The sequence below is a fragment of the Vulpes lagopus genome, chromosome 23 (assembly GCF_018345385.1).
Source record: "Vulpes lagopus strain Blue_001 chromosome 23, ASM1834538v1, whole genome shotgun sequence".
Taxonomy (NCBI): Eukaryota; Metazoa; Chordata; class Mammalia; order Carnivora; family Canidae; genus Vulpes; species Vulpes lagopus.
Genome location: NC_054846.1, coordinates 11299271 through 11320531, shown reverse-complemented (window position 1 = coordinate 11320531; position 21261 = coordinate 11299271). Strand labels below are relative to the sequence as shown.

Below are 21261 nucleotides of genomic sequence, written 5' to 3'. Positions count from 1 at the left end.
TCTTCTTCCTTGTAAATTCTAGTGGGTTAACAAATATCTCCTCCCTAGCTCAGTGAGAAGAGTGGGAACACAATGCGCACCACCCTCCTGGCTCATCACAGAAACTTCACTGGCCCACTGCAGGTGGTCGGTCAGTATATTTTTTTCTATAATTAGAGTTGGAGGACATGCCTTTAATGTCATGAAGCTGGAAGGATAAGATTTGGGGACAACGGGTGGCATTCCTTCCTGCCAAGGGAAGGGATGTCGGAGACAAAGAGACCAAATGACAAAAATATAGGACCAAAGGATGGAGAAACTGGGCTAGTGACAGGGGTGGGAGGAGACAGCGAGAAGGTCTAGGAATCGGGGAGGGAAGACAGAAGTTGAGAATCCAGAAGACATAAATACTGTTTCCAAACTTAATCACACCTACCGAGAGGTCTTCTGACATCTATGCTCAGTAAGGTGATAAATTCCTCCTTCCACAGAAGTCTGAGTTGAGTCATTTGCAGCCAACACTCTTGACTACCGGTACTATTATTTGTCAGTTAAACTATTATTGCCATTTCCTCTGGGAAGCCTTCCCTGATGCCCTGAGGTAAACTTAGGTGCTCACTTCCCTGTGTTCTTACTCTACCTTTTATTTATCTTTCCATTAAATAGTACAATCTTTGCTATGGTCTGTGTACGCCCACATTCTTAGGCTGAAATCCTAACCACAAAGGTGATGGTATTAGGAGGTAGGGGGGTGATCAGGTCAGGAGGGTGGAACCTTCATGAAGGGGATTAGTGCCCCTATAGAAGAGCCTCCAGAGAGCTTCTTGCCCCTTCCATAATGTAGAGACACAATGAGCAGTCTGAGACCAGGAAGAGGGCTCTCACCTGACCATGCTGGCACTGTGATCTCAGACTTCTAGCTTCTAGAACTGTGAGAAATAGGTTTCTGTGGTTTAAAACGTATCCAGTCTATGGTACTTTGATACAGTAGCCCAAATGGGCTAAGACAGTCTTAGAATATTGGTACTATGCCTTTTTTTTTTTTTTTTGGTATTATGTCTTTTTAATGTCGTCTTCTTAGTTATCATCACAATGAACATAACATAGTGAAATAGACTGTATTCATAATAAATACGTGTGGAAAAATAAAATGATCTGCTTGTGAGTAAATGCTAAATAATAAAATAAATAATAAAAGCAATTAGAAAAGTGCTTGATTTACACCAGATTGTTCCAAAATCTTCAAATGTATAAACTCCTTTAATTGCCTCAAACCTCAAATGCAAGTTCAACTATTATGCCCACTTTACAAACAAAGAAAATGAGGAACAAAGAAGTTCTGGGCCCATGGTAATAAACTTTAGTTTGCAGGATTAAAGCAAGAGCACCCAAAGTTTATAACTTTAGTCATTTAAATGTTAAAAGCAACATACCCTGTAAAAATTACTTTCTGCAATCACTACCCATGTGACAAGTTGCTTAAAAAAGTGAAAGAGTCTAGTTATTGCACTTTTAACAAAAGACAGCCAAGAACAAAGGAAACTTCCAGGTTCCAATATTTTCATAAAGGATTCATTGCTACTCAGCAATGTCTCACCACATTAAAAACATTAAGTTCCAAACTTTGTAGGAAAAAGAAAATGTCTAAAAATGTAGGGTAGGATAAAGCTTAGCTTGTGAATCACACTCTTTCTTTCATGAATGAATCATTCATTTATTCATTTATACATTAAAATATCTGTTAAATTGTATATGCCAGGCACTAATCACCAGCCTCAATTTTTTTCTTCAATCTGAAGAGCCTAGGAATAATGCCTTTAACATATTTTATGTGAAAATTCCACTTCCAGAAGTATTGTCAAGTTTTCCAAAAGAATAAAAATCTATACATTTTCAAAATGCTTTCTTTTATAACTAAATGTAAATGATTACCTGTGTTTAGTAATTATTTTTATTTAACATATAGTGAATGGTAAATGGCTTATGACTTTAGAAATATAGTATTGCACATTTGGGTATAGTATTTAGAATCCTGGTGCCATCTTGTGGTTTAAGGACAGTATTTCTCTGTTCATTTTAATTTGTCACAGCTTTTTATTTTTATTTATTTTTATTTATTTTTAAAGATTTTATTCATTCATGAGAGAGAGAGGCAGAGACACAGGCAGAGGGAGAAGCAGGCTCCAATCAGGGAGCCTGACGTGGGACTCAATCCTGGGACCCCAGGATCAGGCCCTGGGCTGAAGGCGGCGCTAAACTGCTAAGCCACCCGGGCTGCCCTGTCACAGCTTTTTTAAAAAAGGTATTAAATAGGTGGATTATTGATGATTATCTACCATAAAGCTCTAATTCTGATTATATACTTCCACCCATATCAGACCAAATTTTAGCTTCTGTATGCTTACATTTTCTTAATGTAAGATTTTCTTACAAAAAGCTTTTCAGAATCGACACAAACAGGATAGATATAATACACAAAAATAGATTTCTGAATTCATGGGGATGAGGAAACATTGTCTGCTCTATCCTTCTTGAAGATTCCTCATTCATATTTCCTTTTTTTTTTTGTTAAAGATCTTATATATTTATTCATGAGAGACACAAAGAGAGAGGCAGAGACATAAGCAGAGGGAGAAGCAGGCTCCATGCAGGGAGCCTGATGTGGGACTCGATCCAGGGATCCATCCCGGGATCACCACCTGAGCCAAAGGCAAAGAGTCAACCACTGGGCCATCCAGGTGCCCCTCTTCATTCATTTTTCTTTAATAATGGCTCCAAGAAGTTTTCTCATAAGGAAATTACTTTAAAATGTCTATGATTCTGTATTTTTCCAATAATACCAATGAACCAACTGCTGAACCCCGAACTCTGTACTTAGGGAAATGGTGAACTACTGGATTATTCAGCAAGTTACACTATGTTCCCGTTCTCTCCATCTCAGATCCTATTCAGTATGCAGGGAAGGTTCACTTTAGCAACTTAATTCTGTTTCATTATGTCTCATGCTTATATTTTTGGTAGAACTGTATAGTTTCTGAGATACACTTCAATAGATTCTGAAAACAATTCTGTAGAATAAGAAGAGCAGGTTTTATCCTCCTCCTCATGACAATAAAGCTTACCCTGTTTGCCAAGGTCACATATAATTAACATACGGTGGCTTTTTTCCTAGTGGTCCCTGCTCTGTTCGTGTTTGAAAATTAATGAGATTATTGGGGAAAGACTGGTTCCCTAATATACGTGTGAAATAATGTTCTATCTGACGTTACCAGTGATATCTAGTATGTGAAGTATGTAATATTTACCAGTAGAGTATTTAATGATGACATAAAGGAAAGAGATTTTTATGATTTTATTTTTATAATATTTTTTTCTATAATACAGCAATAATGACTAGAAGACACCAAACCCTTAAACCTCTATGGCTGTGTTTCTGTGTGGTGGCCCATGGGACCTCAGAGAGGCTGGTTCCTGCTTCACTCCATCTTTGCACCATTGTGCCTAGAGCTCAGAATTGTGGAGAAACCACTGTACTCCCAATCACACCAGGAGCTTCCATGAGAAAACGGTTTTAGTAGGTTTTCCCACAGAAGAGAGAAACTAAATGGAGATTCTCTTTTCTTAAGAAAAGTTGGAGGCTTAAATAACAGCACCAACAATGAAACTCTCTCCCTTCACATACTCAAAAAAAAAAAAAAAATTTCTGGCAAATGATGACATGGAAATGATTGTTTGAAGGACATGTTCCAATGCTGCTGTTACTCTAATTACTGGAGTGTAAGATGGATTAGAAAGGACTGCATTGCAGTCCCATCCTTAAAAACAAAACTGAAGCCCAAAGGCCTTGCAAGACTGAACCCAGAAGTTTCAGGAGACACAGCCGTGGAGGACAAGGCACTCTGGCCTTCTATCAGGAACCAGTATAGATGCAAGACTGACATGCAACTGGACATCAGAACTATGGGTTTTCTCTATGGTTCCATTATTTTGACTTATAACTCTAAAATTAAAAAGTCTATTTTAAAAATATTTACTAGCTATCATATAAAGATATTTTATGATTATCTTAAAATAAGTTTTCAATAGGCATCTGGGTGCCTCAGTTGAGTAGGTGTCTGCCTTTGGCTCAGATAATGATCTCAGGGTGCTGGGATCCAGCCCTGTATCAGGCTCCCTGTTCAGCGGGGAGCCTGCTTTGCCCTCTGCGTCTGCCCCTGCTCCCACTCGTATGCTTGCACTCTCTCAAATAAATAACTAAAATCTTAAAATAAATAAATAAGTTTCCAAGAAATGCAATTATACTAACGTGAATTACCTGAAGACATGCTTTTGACAGGAAGAATTCTGGGCTTAGGTTTCATCTTAATTTTGTCTTTTTCAATTTCTTGGTCATTATTTTGAGATTCAGATAAAGGAGTTCCAACCATGTTTCCACAACCATCAGGTGCCATTTCCTCATCGTTTTTGGTGGAGAATACTGGCTCATCTTTCATTATGTCACTGTTTGATTTCTTGGTTTTCAAAAAAGACAGTTTTGGAGAATTATTTTCGTCATCATCTGATATATGGAAATCATTCATTTTTTTCTTATTTGAATTTTCATCTACTGAGGTGTCCGAAAAATCACCTAAAGAAACTGAAAAATGGAAGAGAAAAAATGTTTTCAATAGTCTCTTTTAAAGTTGTGAAAGTTATATGAATCAAAAAGATTACCTTAAGAGACTAGAAATGAATTTACAACCATGAATGGATGCAAGTCTGTTTTACAAATAGATCTGCTGCTCTAAAACACAGCTAACTTAGGCAGTTTTCATTGGTATTTATGAAATAAAAATTTCAATTTCATAAGTTTTTTCAAAACGTATTTATTGAGTGTGAAAAGTGTGCCAAACCCTCTGCTTTCTCTGAGAAGTCATCCAAAGGTTCCTCAAAATAACAATGACATAGGATATTTAAATTAGGTTTTGGACTATAGAGCTTTTATTTTCAAATGACTTCATCATATAAAATAAAAAGAAACACTGGTAAGTGGAGGAATTTTACTAGTTATTTGCTAATTATGCTTTTTTCCATAAAAATTTCACGACTACAATTTCATCCATACCAGAGTATTCGATTTTACTGCGAGAAGAATAAAGAATGCTAACTTAACAATACAGCAATGTTTTAACTATTGTTCTGATTATTTTTACAGAGAACATTAAAAGTTACTCACTGAATATTAAAGTATAAAACATTGAATTTCAAGTTTAGAATTCTGTGTACTTACATCTGAAACTTGTGAATACTCTTACATAATCAAGAGAGGCCAGATTAAGTCATACGAGCACTGATATACCAGGCTTTAAAAACTGAGCCCGTATTACAACAGCCAAAAAAAAATTGATTTACAAAAAGCACTACAAAAGTGATTCTGACATGCACCAAAGTTTAGTTCTATGGGCCCTAGTTTCTAATTCACTATAGGGTCTCATTGATATTGTGTCCAACATGGTTTACAACTGACAGGCATCCTTTTACTGCAAACCTGATATCAATTAATTTATATTTTCTGTATACACGTTCAGAAATAAACAAAGACAATTATACAACTTCTTGAAGATTACGAGTGGCTTTTTACTCATTAAAAAATTGGAAATTTAAAAAAAAATTGGAAATTTAAAACCAGTTTATTTATAGGTATTATTTTAACATAAGCAATTGTTTTTGAAGGGATGGGCTAAATGCAACTAAGGAAGCAAAAAGAGAAAATGTTTTTACTTTTCCATATTCACACATACCAATTTCATCACTGTCAAAGTCATCTGAGTATTCAGAACTCCTTTGCCTGGCTGAGCGAGCTGTAATTGCTTTTATTAGCTCATCCTGAAAGGAGATAATGAAGATCAATTTCCACCCAAACACTGAAGACTCCTATCTAGAATTCTTTAAACAAACAATGCTTGATTAATAATTGCTTTCAAACTCAGGTTTCATTCATATAACAAATATTCAATGAAAGCCTACCTTATGCCATGCACCCAAGCCCTCAGATTCAATGTGTAACATCACAGACAAGATCCTTCTCCTTATGGAACTTACAGTTAAATTGAAGGAGACAGGCAATAGCAAAGAAATTAATTACAGGGTGTATTTAGGGCAGAAGAGAAATAAACAGGACTCCATTTAGACAGATTTATTACGAGCTGCACTTTGGAAGAAACTGCCAGTTTTAAGATCTTTTTGTTTTAGCACATTGCAGTAATAAAGGTAATTAATACTGCAAACTTAGAGGCTGAGTTTAAAATTGTAGTGACCTGGACTGAGAAAACTGAAATGTTATTATGTTACAACAGGAAAAAAAAAAAAAAACTTAAAAAATATGTAAATTTAAAGTTGCTAAAGTTGCTAGGTGATTTAAACTTTTAACTTAGTAAAAACCTAGTACTGAAGCTAGGTTAGTGGTCTGAAAGCCACAGAGAAGAGCTGGTAATACTTGAGCCCAAACGTGATCATCTGCAAAACCTCCAAAATAAGATTTATTATTCCTCTATTATAGAGAGCCGTTTCCTAGAATCATTTCAAGCCCAACATTCCTAATACAGTGCTTATCTTGTAGAATCACTCAAAATAAAAATGTCTTGAAACACTTTACCTGGAAAGTAGTCCTTTTGGTGACTTTCGGACTCTTTGTATAAGCTAAAATTGTGCTAAAAACTTCATCAGACATAGTGTCTTTTTGGGTTTTGTTTTGCTTTTTACTTTTTACCTTTATAAAACAGCTAAGAGATTCAAACTCTGACCGGGTCTGAAATATATAAAAAACAAATGAGAGGTTTTTTTTTTGTTTTTTTTTTTTTTTTTTTTTTTTTTGCATATTGGAGAATTTCTATTACTACCCTTTAGCACAAAAAAAAAAAGAGAAAAAAAAAGAGCAAACAAAAAAAAAAAAAAAGAAAAACATCTATGAACACCGCACTACATATTCACCTCACTATGCAGAGTTCCCCTAAAGAAACATAAAATTCTCACGAGTTTGTCATCAAGAGAAGTCAGATTTAAGTCATCCTCGGAGTTTTGCAATTATTTTAAAGATGAGCCAATAAATGCCCGCAACAGCTTAATAAAATGTTGCTAATTAAAATGCAACCCCTTTATTCTTCACCTCTCCTCCGTTCAAAATCTAAACCCTGGTCCACGGAACGGAGGCACCGTGAGAGGCCTGCCCCGGGGTCCGCCCCACGGGCCGAGCGGGAGGCCGAGCGGAGGGCGTCGAGCTGCGGTGCCCACCTGCAGGGGCCCGGGCGGGCGGCCGCGGCAGCCGTCAGGTCACCGCGCCAGGCGGCCCGCACCTTGCTCCTGCCGGGAGCCGAGGCCTGGGCCCCCGCCGCCCCGCTCCCGGGGACCCTCCAGCCCCGGGGACCCTCCCATCCGCCCTGCCCGGCCCCCCGCGCCCCGGGGACCCTCCCTCCGCCCGGTGGCGCCCAGGCCCCCGCCCGGCTCCCCCCGCCCCGGGGACCGTCCCGCCCGCCCGGCTCCCCGCCCCGCAGGCCCGAGCGCCGTCCACGCCGCGTCTCCCCGGCCCCCGCCCCGCGCTGCCCGTACGCACCGCAGCCGCAGCCGCAGTCGCAGCCGGCCCTGGGGCGGGCGCCCCGCGCCCCTGAGGACCGAGCGCCGGCCTGGGCAGGAGCCTCTCGCCGCGGCCCGGGGCTGCCCGAGGACGGAGACCGACCGGGACCGAGCGCAGGGGAGGGACGAAGAGCGGACTCGGGAGGCGGTTGCCGGGCAACAGCGTCTCCGGGAGGAAGTGACTCCGACCGCCGCGCCTCTCGCGGACCCCGCGCGCTCTTACGCAGGACGCGTCGCTGGGGCAACCGCGCAGACGGAGGAAGTGACGTCAGCCCCGGGCCTGGGGGACTGAGCTGCGGGCGGGCCCGCGGCGCGGCGGCTGTTGCCCAGGAGACGGGCCCCGCGGCCCCGCGCTGCGAGGGGGCGCTCACCTCCACCTGCTGCCTGAGCCCGGAGCACGGCCCCCGTCTTGCCGCCGCTACGGTGGCAGATCCTGCGGCTCGGAACCGCGTACGGAGCGCAGGGCGAAGTGACCGAGGCGCCCGAACGGCCGGGGGCGAATCTGCAGGCTGAGGGCCCGCCCGCCTGGATCCTGGCGCTCCTTCCCCGGGCCCGTGTGACGTCATGCAGGCAGATTATGCGGCAGTTTCCTCTTCTGCGGGGAAAACAAAGTCACCTTACGGGGTTGCTGTAACTGTACGAAATGACGCAGGCCGGATACCTGCAAGACTGCCCGGGATCGCATCCGGTCAACTTTACGGAGTCTGTGCAGCTCAGTCACAAAGACCGGGGCAGAGGTCGTCCCCGTCGACACGGCTGGAAACCTATTCCAAGGGTTTCTTGAATGCACAGTTTCCTCCTTTGCATACGAAGAGGACACTGTGGTTGGAGTCAAACTAGTCAATAAACAACATGGTCTCAGCCTGGAGGGCCACGTGCTGCCCAAGTAATCAAATCAACGTCCTGAATCAGCGAAGGGAATCCTGAAATAAAGACAAGAACACTTCTCTAAAGACTTCAAAATAACATGGATTTCTACTATTTTTAATCGAAAAGATATTTAATCCTAGCTAAATTGTCCAAATGAATTCACTGACTAGTGATTAAAGTTGTCCCTGGTATTTTTTTTCCCCGTATCTCGAAAGTTCATTCATTTTTCACTTATTCAGCAATTATTTATACACAAATCACATTGACATACAGATTTAATACATTAACGTCTTGAAAACTAAATGTGCATAATAAATATGAAATTTAGTTAGGATTATGCCTTTAGCAACATTTGCAACATTTACAATTCAATGTTTTCAAAATTGTGTTTGGTTCATATTCAACTTGTTTGGAAAGGTCAGTTTACCAACATTTGCTTGATTTTGATGTTTTCAAATATTTTTGAGTGAGTCATAGCATAAGACAAAGATTCCCCATTCCTACCAGTTACTGTTAACTTTCTAATTCATGTAAGTTATTAATAAACAAATGTGATTCCATCGTGGTACCTGTGCCCACAGTGAGAGGATAGAATCCACATCATCCTAATATGTGAAATACTAATTTGGTCATGTTGGATATTTATATTCATTCAAAAGACTGTTCATTTTTTATCCACCTAATATGTAGTTTTCATCTAGCTATGACTTAGATTCATCTATTCATCTAGATATTAAGAAAATAAAATTCACAAAAAGCATTAATGAAAAAACCTATAAGATCCTTTCTATAGAACCTACTAGATTTTTACTTTCAATTTAGAACAAAATAATTAATAAACGATGTCAAGCTATGTCTTACAAAGCTACAGTTAACAGAGACAACCTGAACTCAACTCTATTTCTACACAAAACCTAAAGCACAGTATTTTTCTACTATTACCATAAGCAGCAAAATATTATGCACTTTATCAAGATCCTCAGATAGCGTCAGTATGTTAATAATAACATAATATCTGATTTAATGCTATGATTTTATCTAACACATAGTTTGTAATAAATACATAATTGTTGAATGAAAGAAATCATGAAGTAATAGCATTTTAACCTGACAAATAATTTTTAGAATATTCCAGAACAAATCCACATATATTCAATTAAAAAAGAAAAACATGGGGTGTCTGAGTGGGTCAGTCTTTAAAATATCTGCCTTCTGCTCAGGCCGTGATCCCATGTCCTGAGATCGAGCCCCACTTTCCTTCTCCCTCTCCCTCTGCCCCCTATTAGTGCATGCTCTCTCTCTCTCAATTAAATAAATAAATAAATAAATAAATAAATAAATAAATAAATAAATAAAATAAATCTTAAAAAACCACAACACACAAAATTTTAGTAACTTAGGTTTTTTTAAATTTATTTTTCTTTTTTCAAATATACATTTGAACTCAGACTTACTTGCTTAGCAAATATTTTTTGAGTTTATGCCCTTTAATTTCTCAACCTTGCCTTCACTCATTCATTCATTCATATACCCATATCAATAACATTCTGGATCAGGGATCCCTGGGTGGTGCAGCGGTTTAGCGCCTGCCTTTGGCCCAGGGCGCGATCCTGGAGACCCGGGATCGAATCCCACGTCGGGCTCCGGGTGCATGGAGCCTGCTTCTCCCTCTGCCTGTGTCTCTGCCTCTCTCTCTCTCTCTCTCTCTCTGTGTGATTATCATAAATGAATAAAAATTTTTAAAAATAATAACATCTGGATCAGATTTGGGGAGTTCAAATATCCACTACACTAGTTCTCTGCCTAGGGATCTTATAGAACAGAGACAGCTGGAGGTTGGGTAAACACACGATGATTATACGTTGTGCTAATTTCTCTGTAGAAGTACAGAGAGAGAAGGTCTCAGGAGACAGCACAGAAGTCTTCCTGGAGGCACGACAAGGTTTTCACAGAGAAAGCTAAATGTGACTTGATTAGTGAGTTTAGGAAATTGGAGGGATCAGAAGTATATTTTAAGCAGAGGAAATGGTCTGTGCATACGGAGTCCATCTCACTGTGCCTTCCAACAAAGTGAGAGTGTGCTGCCTTTTGGGTGACAAGGGGAGTGAGGACATCTATTTCCAGTCAAGAAGCAACTAAGGAGTGACTCTTTTTCAAAAGATTCCCCCCCCCCCTCCCCTCATCAGACAAATTGTTTATTGTCCTGGGACTGGCAGTTAGAGAGAGACAAAGGATCTTGTACTCACAGCCAGCCCGGGGTGAATAAATAAAGCACCTGTCTAACATCTTGAGAAGTGCACTACAAAAAGCAAATCGTCATAGGTGCCAATTGATAAAAACTAAATACACACTGAACACTGAATGCACATGTCAGAATAGAGAGAGAGAGTAAGCACTCAAGATACAAGTGCGTTTCTCAATACCGGTGCCAACTTGTGGGGTGAGAGCTTATAGAAGGGAAGTCTTAGAATCTGGAGGGAAGCCAGCAACAACCAAATACACTGATTAAAAGTATTTACCAGCTTCTGATAAGTGAAGGAAGCTGGCCACTTCCAGTCAATTATACCAGAATGTATACTGTAACATCTTGAGACTCAGGGAAGTTTGAAAAAAAATATTATTCAATGTGGTAACCAGGTGGCTATTTTGGCCGGTGAAAAGTCAGACAAGACTGGTTTATTATACCGACTTTATGATGTGCTATCTTCAATTTTAATAATGTTTTCATATACACAGTGACCTTATTCTTACTTAGGAAGTTGGGCTAGTGTATTCTTTCTTTTGTGATCTCTTAGCCCACGCTGTGTGAGATAATTTTACATTTCATTTCTTCCAAGTGTAGCTCCCTCTTTCAGCTACTTTTTTGGAATTGCTCGGAACATTCCTGCTTTGTGAACCTTCCCCTTAAGACAAATCTGGTTTGGGGTTAGAAGAGACAAACTATTAATGTTTTTGCACAAAAATTTTATGAGTTTTCGTGGAATTATGATGCAGCATTAAGGAAAGCCCAGCCATTGCAGGATTTTCAAAGAAACTGAGGCCAGAGTCCAGCTGTAGGTAATATGAATAAAACAAATTCTTCAACACTATGCGGCAAATCTGATTTTGCTTTAGCATTGCACTTCTGTGAGAATGGAATTTTTCCTTGTTTTTCTACTTTAGAAGGCTTTTCCAGAAGGGAATAGAAATCCGTGGCATGCATTTGTAACCTACTTCCAAAAGATGGCAGCAAAGGATTTAGCACCTGGGAGTATAACAGGAACATAATCATTAATATTTTGGGGATATTTTACTATGCTTAGAGTGGTTACAAATTATATTGAAAAATAAACTATTTTTAGAATAATTTCATAAAGCTCAATGCTGCATCATAATTACACAAAAACTCATAAAATTTTTGTGCAAAAACATTAATAGTAAATGATCGACTTTTTCCTTATATTAGAATGTTAGGAATTTAATGACAAGAAAATATTTTTTAATACATATTTTTTAAAAAGACTCATGTAACTGCTCATATCCCAAAGTATTCTCTACTCTCCTGAACTCAGCCAAAGTCATTGTTAATAGTTGGCATTCTTTTCTATATTACTTTTTCTATTCACATAAAAATGTCCAGCTTACACGTATTCTTCTATCACCTGGTCTTTTCAGTTGAATATCTTTTCATGCCAATTAAAATATGAATTGCGCATTCCTTTATGGTTATGTAATGTATTCTAAAGTTGTTATTGATGGTTCTTTAGACTGTTTCCAATTTTTATGAACAGCCGTGAATAAATGTTGTAGCATACTTATTTAATTTGAATACAATCCTAGAGGTGGAATCACTGGTTCAAAGTATATATACATTAACTGGCTTTATATTTTTTGCCAAAATGACTTCCAGGAAAGTTTTTACAACATATGCACGTGAATATAAGAACATAAGAATAGTTTTCATCTAAATTTATTCATGAGTTAGATACCTTTTTTGCTCCCTTATAAAATGCAATTTTTTAAATTTATTTTTTAATGTTACTTAAATTCAATTATTAACATGTATCATTGGTTTCAGAGGTAGAGGTCAGTGATTCATCAGTCCCATATAATACCCAGTGCTCAGTACATCATGTGCCCTCCTTAATATCCATCACCCAGTTACCCCATCCTCCCACTGGCCTCCCCTCCAGCAAGCCCTCAGTTTGTTTCCTATGAAGAGTTTGTTACGGTTTGTCTCCCTCTCTGATTTCAACTTGTTTTATTTTTCTTCTCTTCCCCTATGATCCTCTGTTTTGTTTCTTAAACTCCAGATATGAGTGAGATCATATGATAATTGTCTTTCTATGACTGACTTATTTCACTTGGCATAATACTCTCTAGTTCCATCCATGTCTTTGCAAAGGGCAAGATTTCTTTTTTTTGATGACTGAGTAGTACTCCATTATATATATGTACTACTATGTGTGTGTATATGTATATACACACACATATATACATATATGTAGAAGATATGTATATATATACACGCCACATCTTCTTTATCCGTTCATCTATTGCTGGACATCTGGGCTCTTTCCATAGTTTGGCTATTGTGGACATTGCTGCTATAAACATTGGAGTGCAGGTGCCCCTTGGATCACTACTAAATTGCAACTTTTTTGCTAAACTTTTCTTCTCCTTTAATTCTGGGTAACTTCAGGGTTAATTGTCTCTTAAAAAAAAATCATATATTGACACAAAATAAGAAAAACTACATACCAAATAAAAAATGAATACAAAATATTTTCTTCAGTTTTTAAAAGGAAACATGAGTTAAGTAATTATTTAAAAATATAACAGGAAAGTATTCTTCTGTGGGTAAAAATAAAACATTCCAAATTTCCTGAATTCTATAAGTATTATTCCTAGCATTAGGAAGGCATTATTTAATATAGTGCTCTTAAGGAGATCCATTAGGTCGCAGGAACTAAAAATAACATAAATTAAAGCTCTTCATGCTTGAAACAGGCAATGATGAATGTTAAGGCATTATTGAATAGTTTATGTAACTTCAAAGGCACTATATTTGCCCAATCAAGGATTCAATTTTCGGCATTTTATATACATATACTATAGCCAAACCTAGAATAAACTTTCATAAAAACCTTCTATTATGCAAGTTTCTTAACCTTAAAATGAACTTTTGTGATTCTTGAGTAAATATGTAAGGTGATGCTTTTATTCTTTGGCATGGATCCAGATGTCAACTTTTTGTTTTAAACAGCATGGGTGTTTAAACAGCCGGGGTGGCTCAGCGGTTTAGCGCCTGCCTTTGGCCCAGGGCGTGATCCTGGAGTCCGGGGATTGAGTCCCGCATCAGGCTCCCTGCATGGAGCCTGCTTCTCTCTCTGCCTGTGTCTCTGCGTCTCTCTCTCTGTGTCTCTCATGAATAAATAAAGAAAATATTTTGAAAAATAAATAAACAGCATGTCCATACAGCCTATAGCCAACTGACTTTTTCTATTATGGAGAAAGAATAAAGTATGTACTCTATAAAAATCCAATGGACATTTCTTTCTTTTTATTAATCTATTACAATATCTCTTTTCTTTCTATACTTAAAGCCTGCAAATTTTTCACTTTAAAACAGCCAATATAAAAAAAAATAAAATAAAACAGTCAATATTATATCTGTTAGATAAGACAGATTTTCCCTATTAGCTGCCAGAGAATCTGTTTTTTTTTCCCTGTTTTTATTACTTTTGTTTTATTTTACATTTGGAAGTGTGCATCAGGAGTTGGTCAAAATTAGTGATATCTGAAAGTTACAGATAGCACAGACATTGTATTTTTTTTCTTCTTTTTTTCTCTTCTTTCTTCTTTTGAGAGGGCTAATATTGCAAAACCTAAGTCTTTTGGAAGTTTGGACTCACCTTTTTAAAAAGGAAATCTCACTGTTTTGATGGAGTGAGACAATGAAGTAATGAGACATAATTTGGCATCTGGTTTACAAATATCAGTTTTAAAGTTTATATTCGAGTATGTTTTAGATTCTTTTCTGTTAGACAAAGCAATTCAAGAACATTATGTCTCACTTAGAGGACTCTACTGTCTAAATGAAACCGTGCTACCCTGAAAGAATACAATTAAAATCTAAGAATGCCATAGAAATAATAACATAATTCTTGGTATATGAATGCCTTTGACAATATTAAGGGAAATATTATGTTGGAAATATTATGTAATTAATGTTGGAATGCTCCCAGTGATATAGATGGAATATCCGATGTATGTTTTCCATTGTTGGACAGTTTTAATTATCACAATTTTATTCTTTATGCTTAATCAAAATGTGCTACCCCACTTTATATACATTGATTCTAGTTCTATTCTGCAGAATTTTGAAGAATAAATCTAATTCTTCTTTTATATGACAATATTTTCATTTTATATGACAAATCTAATCCTTCTTTTATATGACAAAACTTTCATTTTGGAAAGATTTAGCATAATCCCTCTCCCTATTCACCATTTTCCTTTATTGCTATCTTCCATAGTTTCAAAAACCCATTATCATCCTGAGTATTCTTTTCTGGACAGTATAATTTGATTTTGTTCTTCAAGATTTGAGTCTAAAGATAAGTAAAATAACCTAAATGTGGTTTAATCTGTGCAAAGAAATGATTCCTTTTTATGGTCTGAACACTGCTCACCCTTATGTTAACATCTTTCTAGGAGATGGGTTCCACTGTTGGTTCATGTTGTGGACTTGTACTCAGTCAAATGCTGTGATTTTCTAGGTGCCATATAATTCAAAAGTCTTTGAATCTAATTGTAGGATGTGTATTTTATTTTTAAAAAAACTTTATTTCTTCATGAAAGATACAGAGAGAGAGAGGCAGAGGGAGAAGCAGTTTCCCCCCAAGGAGCCTGATGTGGGACTCGATCCCAGATCCTAGGATCACACCCTGAGCCAAAGGCAGAGGCTCACCCATTGAGCCACTCAGGTGTCCCGTGTAGGATGTGTATTTTAATGTGTTAAATACCATTGTCCGGTTTGGGGCATCTCTTTTCAATCTTTCAATGTATAGAAAACTCGAGTTCTTATTTTGTCATCTAGCATACAATTTTTCACTTTTGTGTTATCTTTAAATTTAACAAAGCCAGGCATGTGGCAAGGATATTTACTGAAAGTGTTACTAGAACATTTAATTTATCCACATACATGAATGTCTTTCTAACCAGAGTTAATGCAAGTTGATTTTGCTATCTCCCCTTTGGCAATAGTCTGGAGAAATGGAATCTACTTCTGAAACATAATCTTCTTTCTCCTTCTTAAGGCAGCAATAGTAACATCAACACTCCCTTCATTTGGTTCTCTCCTCCTTCGGTAACAATTGCCAATTGCAGTCATAATTTTTCTTTATATGATAGTCTGTTAATGGGTTCAGTAGTCATGTAATATGATTGAAACCTAAAACATGCCATAGAAAATCATAAATGTCCAAGAAATGTTTATTGGAATGAAGCCTCAATAGAAATTAATATACTACAGATTTACTATAATCTATCGTTTGTCATTTCTCTCTGCTGTGATTTATTGGGAATTGTTTCTCCTTTCTAAAAATTCCTCCACGTTATCTAGTAGGAAGTTGCTATGGCTGATGTCAAAGAGGTTGCTACCTGCATTTTCCTCTAGGAGTTTGATGGTTTTCTGTCTCACGTTTGGATCTTTCATCGATTTTGAACTTATTTTTGTTTATGGTATTAGAGAGTGGTCCAGTTTCATTCTTCTGCATGTGGCTTTCCAGTTTTCCCAACACCATTTGTTGAAGAGACTATCCTCTTTCCATTAGATAGTCTTTCCTGCTGTCTCCTGAGGCATGGAAAACAGAAGCAAAAATAAACTATTAGGGTTTCATCAAGATAAGAGGCTTCAGCACAGAGAAGGAAACAACCAACAAAACTAAAAGGCAGCCTTTGGAAGGGGAGAAGCTACTTGCAAATGACATACCTGATAAACGGTTAGTACCAAAATCTGTAAATAACTTATCAAACTAGGGTCACCTGGGTGGCTCAGTTGGTTAAGCCTCTGCCTTCTGCGCAGGTCATAATCTCAGGGTCGTGGATTGAGCCTCTCATTGGGCTCCCTGTTCAGCCGGGAATCTGCTTCTCCTCTCCTTCTGCCCCTCCCCCTTGCTCATTTTCTCTTTCTCTCTCTCTCTCTCTCTCCATCAAATAAACAAGTAAAATCTTAAAAAAAGAAATAACTGATCAAACTCAACACCCAAAACCCAAATAATCCAGTTAAAAAATGGGCAGAAGACACGAATAGACATTTTTCCAAAGAAGACATCCAGATGGGCAACAGACATATGAAAAGATGCTCAGCATCACTCATCATCAGGGAAATACAAATCACAACTGCAATGAAATATCACCTCACACCAGCAGAATGGCTAAAGTTAATAATATAGGCAACAACAGATTTTGGTGAGGATGCAGAGAAAGGGAAACTCTTTTATACTGTTGGTGGTAATACAAAGTAGTGCAGCCACTGTGGAAAACACTATAGAGGTTCCTCAAAAAGTTAAAAATAGAATGACCCTATGACCCAGCAATTGCACTATTAGGTATTTACCAAAAAGATACAAAAATACTGGTTTGAAAGGATGCGTGCACCCTAATGCTCAAAGCAGCATTATCAACAATAGTCAAACTATGGCAAGAACCCAAATGTCCATTGATTGATGAATGGATAAAGAATATGTATATATATACACACACATATATGATATATAATCATATATATATATGATTTCATTCATATGTGGAATTTAAGAAAAAAATAGACAAACATAGGGAGGGAAAAAAAAGAAACAGAGCAAGGCAGACCACAAAAGAGATTCTTAACTATAGAGAACAAGCTGATAATTACTAGAGGGGAGATGGGTGGAGGGATGGTTTAAATGTGTGATGGTTATTAAGGAGGGCACTTGTTGTGATGAGCCCTGGGTGTTTTATATAAGTGATGTATCACTAAATTCTACTCCTAAAACTAATATTATACTGTATACTAACTGCAATTTAAATAAAGACCTGAAGGACAAAAATTCCTCAACACTATTACATTAAATATATTTAATAATTAATATAACTAATTTAGTTATACATAATTAAATTATGCTTACTTTAAGACGATTTGGGGATGACTGAATTATACTACAAAAATTACTATTATCAGACATGTCAGTTATTGAACTATTAAAAGAGATTTTAATAATTTTCTTTTATTTTGGCAAATAGAGATTTTAAACAGTGTCAGCATGAAAACAGAAATAGTACTAATAGCTCTAAGGTTAATTAGGAGACATTGATAGACTAGGCTAAGTAAATTTTTAAAATATAACAATTTCTTTTTTTTTGAATATTACATATGAATTATCCAAAAATCCTAGGATAAGCTACATTTCTAATATAGGAAATACCAATAGACATGCTTCCATTTATTGTATTTTTTAACTTTAGACATTTGGTTATGGATGAGAATATTTATTTCTGTTTGATTTTATGGTTAGACTTTTGTGCAAACACATAAAAACACACACACAGACTTTCATAGCTTTTGAATAGGATTCAAACTACTGTTGAATAAAGAGCTTTTGTCACTTTGGGTATTGCTTTTATTTTTTTGGAGTTAGATTTTGCCCTATTTCTATCACAACTCTCTTGCCATAGTGATCCTAACAAAATCTCAGCCATATTTCCCATATCCATGTCAATATAAGGCTAGATTTTAAAAGGGGGGAATATAGGAATCCTTAAAAAAAAGTTTTTTTGGTTTTTGTTTTTTTTTTTTTTTTTTACCACTTGTAGTGTGAATAGAGTTGGTGGGCATGCAAGGAGGATCACAGGGTGGTTGCTGCTTCTGCTCTCCAGAAGTTCAGAGAGAACTAGTAGAATCAGCAGAGTGGTGAGATCATGCACAGGAAACAAGAAACAGGAATGGGTAATTGCCTCACCTGTTCAGCAAACCAGTTGGAAATTAGATATGTCTGTCCATTTCTAAAATGGAAGGGATAGGAATATACATAGAGGGAAGAGTATGAAAACCAGGGAGTGCTACACAGAAGATGGAGAAAAGAAGTACAGGGATAGAGGAGGGACTAGAAACTGCTTTCAACAACATCCGTGACTGTGTGTGAGGAGGGGCTGCATTTTCCAAACTGTGAGTGTGACCCACTAGTGAGTCATCACGTTAATTTGATTGTAATCAAGATTCAAAGGAAATTCCTGGCATAAACTGAACTGGAATAGTACAAAAATGCACAGATATTACAAATGGGAAAAGTATGGGCTATTTCAGAAAACCGATACTCCCCCATATATAATGATTATGCTATATATGGAAAATATAGAACAAATATTTATAATATATTACACAATATACAGATATTTAGGATATAGAAATGCACATTTATATTATATATACACTTATGGTGAAGTGGCAGGATAAAATATATTTTTTATCACTATCTATGGCAAAAATCTTGACAGTCCCTGAAATGTTGAATATAGTCTGCTCTTTTAGGAAAGAGAATGGGAAGAGAAAGATAAGAATTTCCTATTCTCACACAACCAGAAAACCAGTTTCCCTAAAACCATAATATTTAGTTTGTCTACCACTACTGGAAGACAACTCCAACTTGTAAGACAGCTTTACAATTGGAAATGGACTAAGCACACTGAGTAACCTATCTTGCAGCAGTTGATACAATTAATAGCATCAAAACATGTGAACAAGAGTCAGAGAAATATAGAATTCCAGGACTGCACACCTGCTCCCAAGCCCACCGCCCCACTCTGTTCAGACAAACCTACGTTTTATATTACACACACACACACACACGCACACACACACACACACACACACACACACACACACTGTGTTTTGGAAGCATCTTTTAAATAGAAAAGTCATTTCTTCCAATCCTCCCACCTACCATCATTCAAAACTCTTTCCCACATTTACTGCCACCGCAAAAACTTTCATTATTAACCAAATACAATGTGATAATTACTCTCTACCGTCCAGATCTTAAAATAGAGAGATTCCATCATTTAATCTCTATTATATGTGGGCATTTATAGAATAAAGTAAAAGAATTCTTATATATAATTTCCATGGATGGAAAGTTAGGGTTATTGTGTGCTCTGTGTGTGTGGATGTGGTGTAAATCTTATATAATTAATTGTATGGCTTTTTAGTTAAGTGTTACTTCAGATAATGGTTGCATTTATTTCAGTTTTTACGTTTTTTAGTGGAAAGGGATGAAATTTGTTTAATAGTCTTTTCGGAGATGCCTGGGTGACTCAGCGGTTTAGCACCTGCCTTCAGCCCAGGGCTTGATCCTGGAGTCCTGGAATCGAGTCCCACATCGGCGGCCTGCAAGGAGCCTGCTTCTCCCTCTGTCTGTGTCTCTGCTTCTCTCTCTGTGTGTCTCTCATGAATAAATAAATAAAATATTTTTAAAAAGAGTCTTGTCCAAGGGCAGTGGAATGAATATAAGAGAATTCAGCTACTTTTAGATTCTGGTAATGATAGTAATGGTGCTATGTTTTTGTCCTGAAGAACAGATTGTTTCTTGAATCAGCTACTATAACTTCTTTCAGTAATTCTTATTCCGTATCTCTTTCAGCAAAGAGTATTTTATAACTTTTCTTAGTATGCTCCTCCAAGAGTGCAAACTTGGACAATTTTGTAATATATTAAAAGTCCATGCAAAGGTGATATTCAAAAACAGCACAGAAGACCCTGTTTCTACAGTTGCATGCATGTGTGTAGGAATAAGTCTGTGAACTCACCTCTGCTTATCTTCTTCTATTCTGGCTTTTTCTTATTGGCCCAAGATATTTTACAAAATTAAATTAGATGTTTATGATTCAGAGATGTCACTAATTGTTGATGTTCCCTTTAAGTTTAGAATATTCTTGTTGTTGAACGTGTATAAATGGAAGATAGAGAAAAATAAATTTTGAATAAATAAATCAAAATATATTTTAGAAAGGAAAAGATCAGAAACAAAGGAATAGGCAAGGTTGGAAGTCAATTCAGTGGGGCAAGACTCTTGATTATTTTTTTTAAATTTTTATTTATTTATGATAGTCACAGAGAGAGAGAGAGGCAGAGACACAGGCAGAGGGAGAAGCAGGCTCCATGCACCAGGAGCCTGACGTGAGATTCGATTCTGGGTCTCCAGGATCGCACCCTGGGCCAAAGGCAGGCGCTAAACCGCTGCGCCACCCAGGGATCCCCGACTCTTGATTAATTAATAGGAATAATGTACATACCACACTTGCACCTCTGGCTCTGTTTATCAACCCTTTGCTGTAAATCAGTTGGCAGGTCTCATATATTTTCTCGATGCCTATTGAAACTAGATATAAACCTATCAAATTTTACTCATTTATATGAGCAGCTCTTAGAGTTATGTACCATTTTTGTGTCCTTATTCATTAATTTCTTCTATTTGCTTATTAAATTTAAATCTTCTGTATTCTTTGTTTTTTCTTTTTATAATTTTTTTAGTTAAACATTTGTTTCATGTGTTTGCCTTTCTTTACATCTCCAATTTCAGTGTAAATGTCGAAAATAGATTTTGCAATTTTGCACTGTGTTCATGTATCTTGCATAGTGGCATTTTGTCTATTTTAATTTGTCAATTAAATTTGGGCATTAGGATGAGAACTCTGTGTTAAAATCCTAGCTCTTCCACGTACTAGCTTTGTGACTTTCAGTAAATTACTCAACCTTTCTACAGTGTCCTCCTCTGCAAAACAGAA

The 21261-nt window shown here is 37.3% G+C and overlaps 1 protein-coding gene across 1 annotated transcript in view; it reads right to left on the bottom strand.

Annotated features, from left to right (window-relative positions):
* The window catches only part of MAP9 (microtubule associated protein 9), a 33676-nt gene extending 25396 nt beyond the window's left edge, over window positions 1-8280 (bottom strand). The window contains exons 1-4 of the mRNA XM_041739139.1: window positions 7959-8280; window positions 6614-6766; window positions 5760-5844; window positions 4295-4615 (exon numbers count right to left, since the gene is read on the bottom strand). Coding sequence (XP_041595073.1) covers window positions 4295-4615; window positions 5760-5844; window positions 6614-6766; window positions 7959-8153 — 754 coding nt within the window. The 5' untranslated portion in view covers window positions 8154-8280. The remainder of the gene's footprint in view (window positions 1-4294; window positions 4616-5759; window positions 5845-6613; window positions 6767-7958) is intronic.
* Between the last annotated feature and the right edge of the window lie 12981 nt (window positions 8281-21261).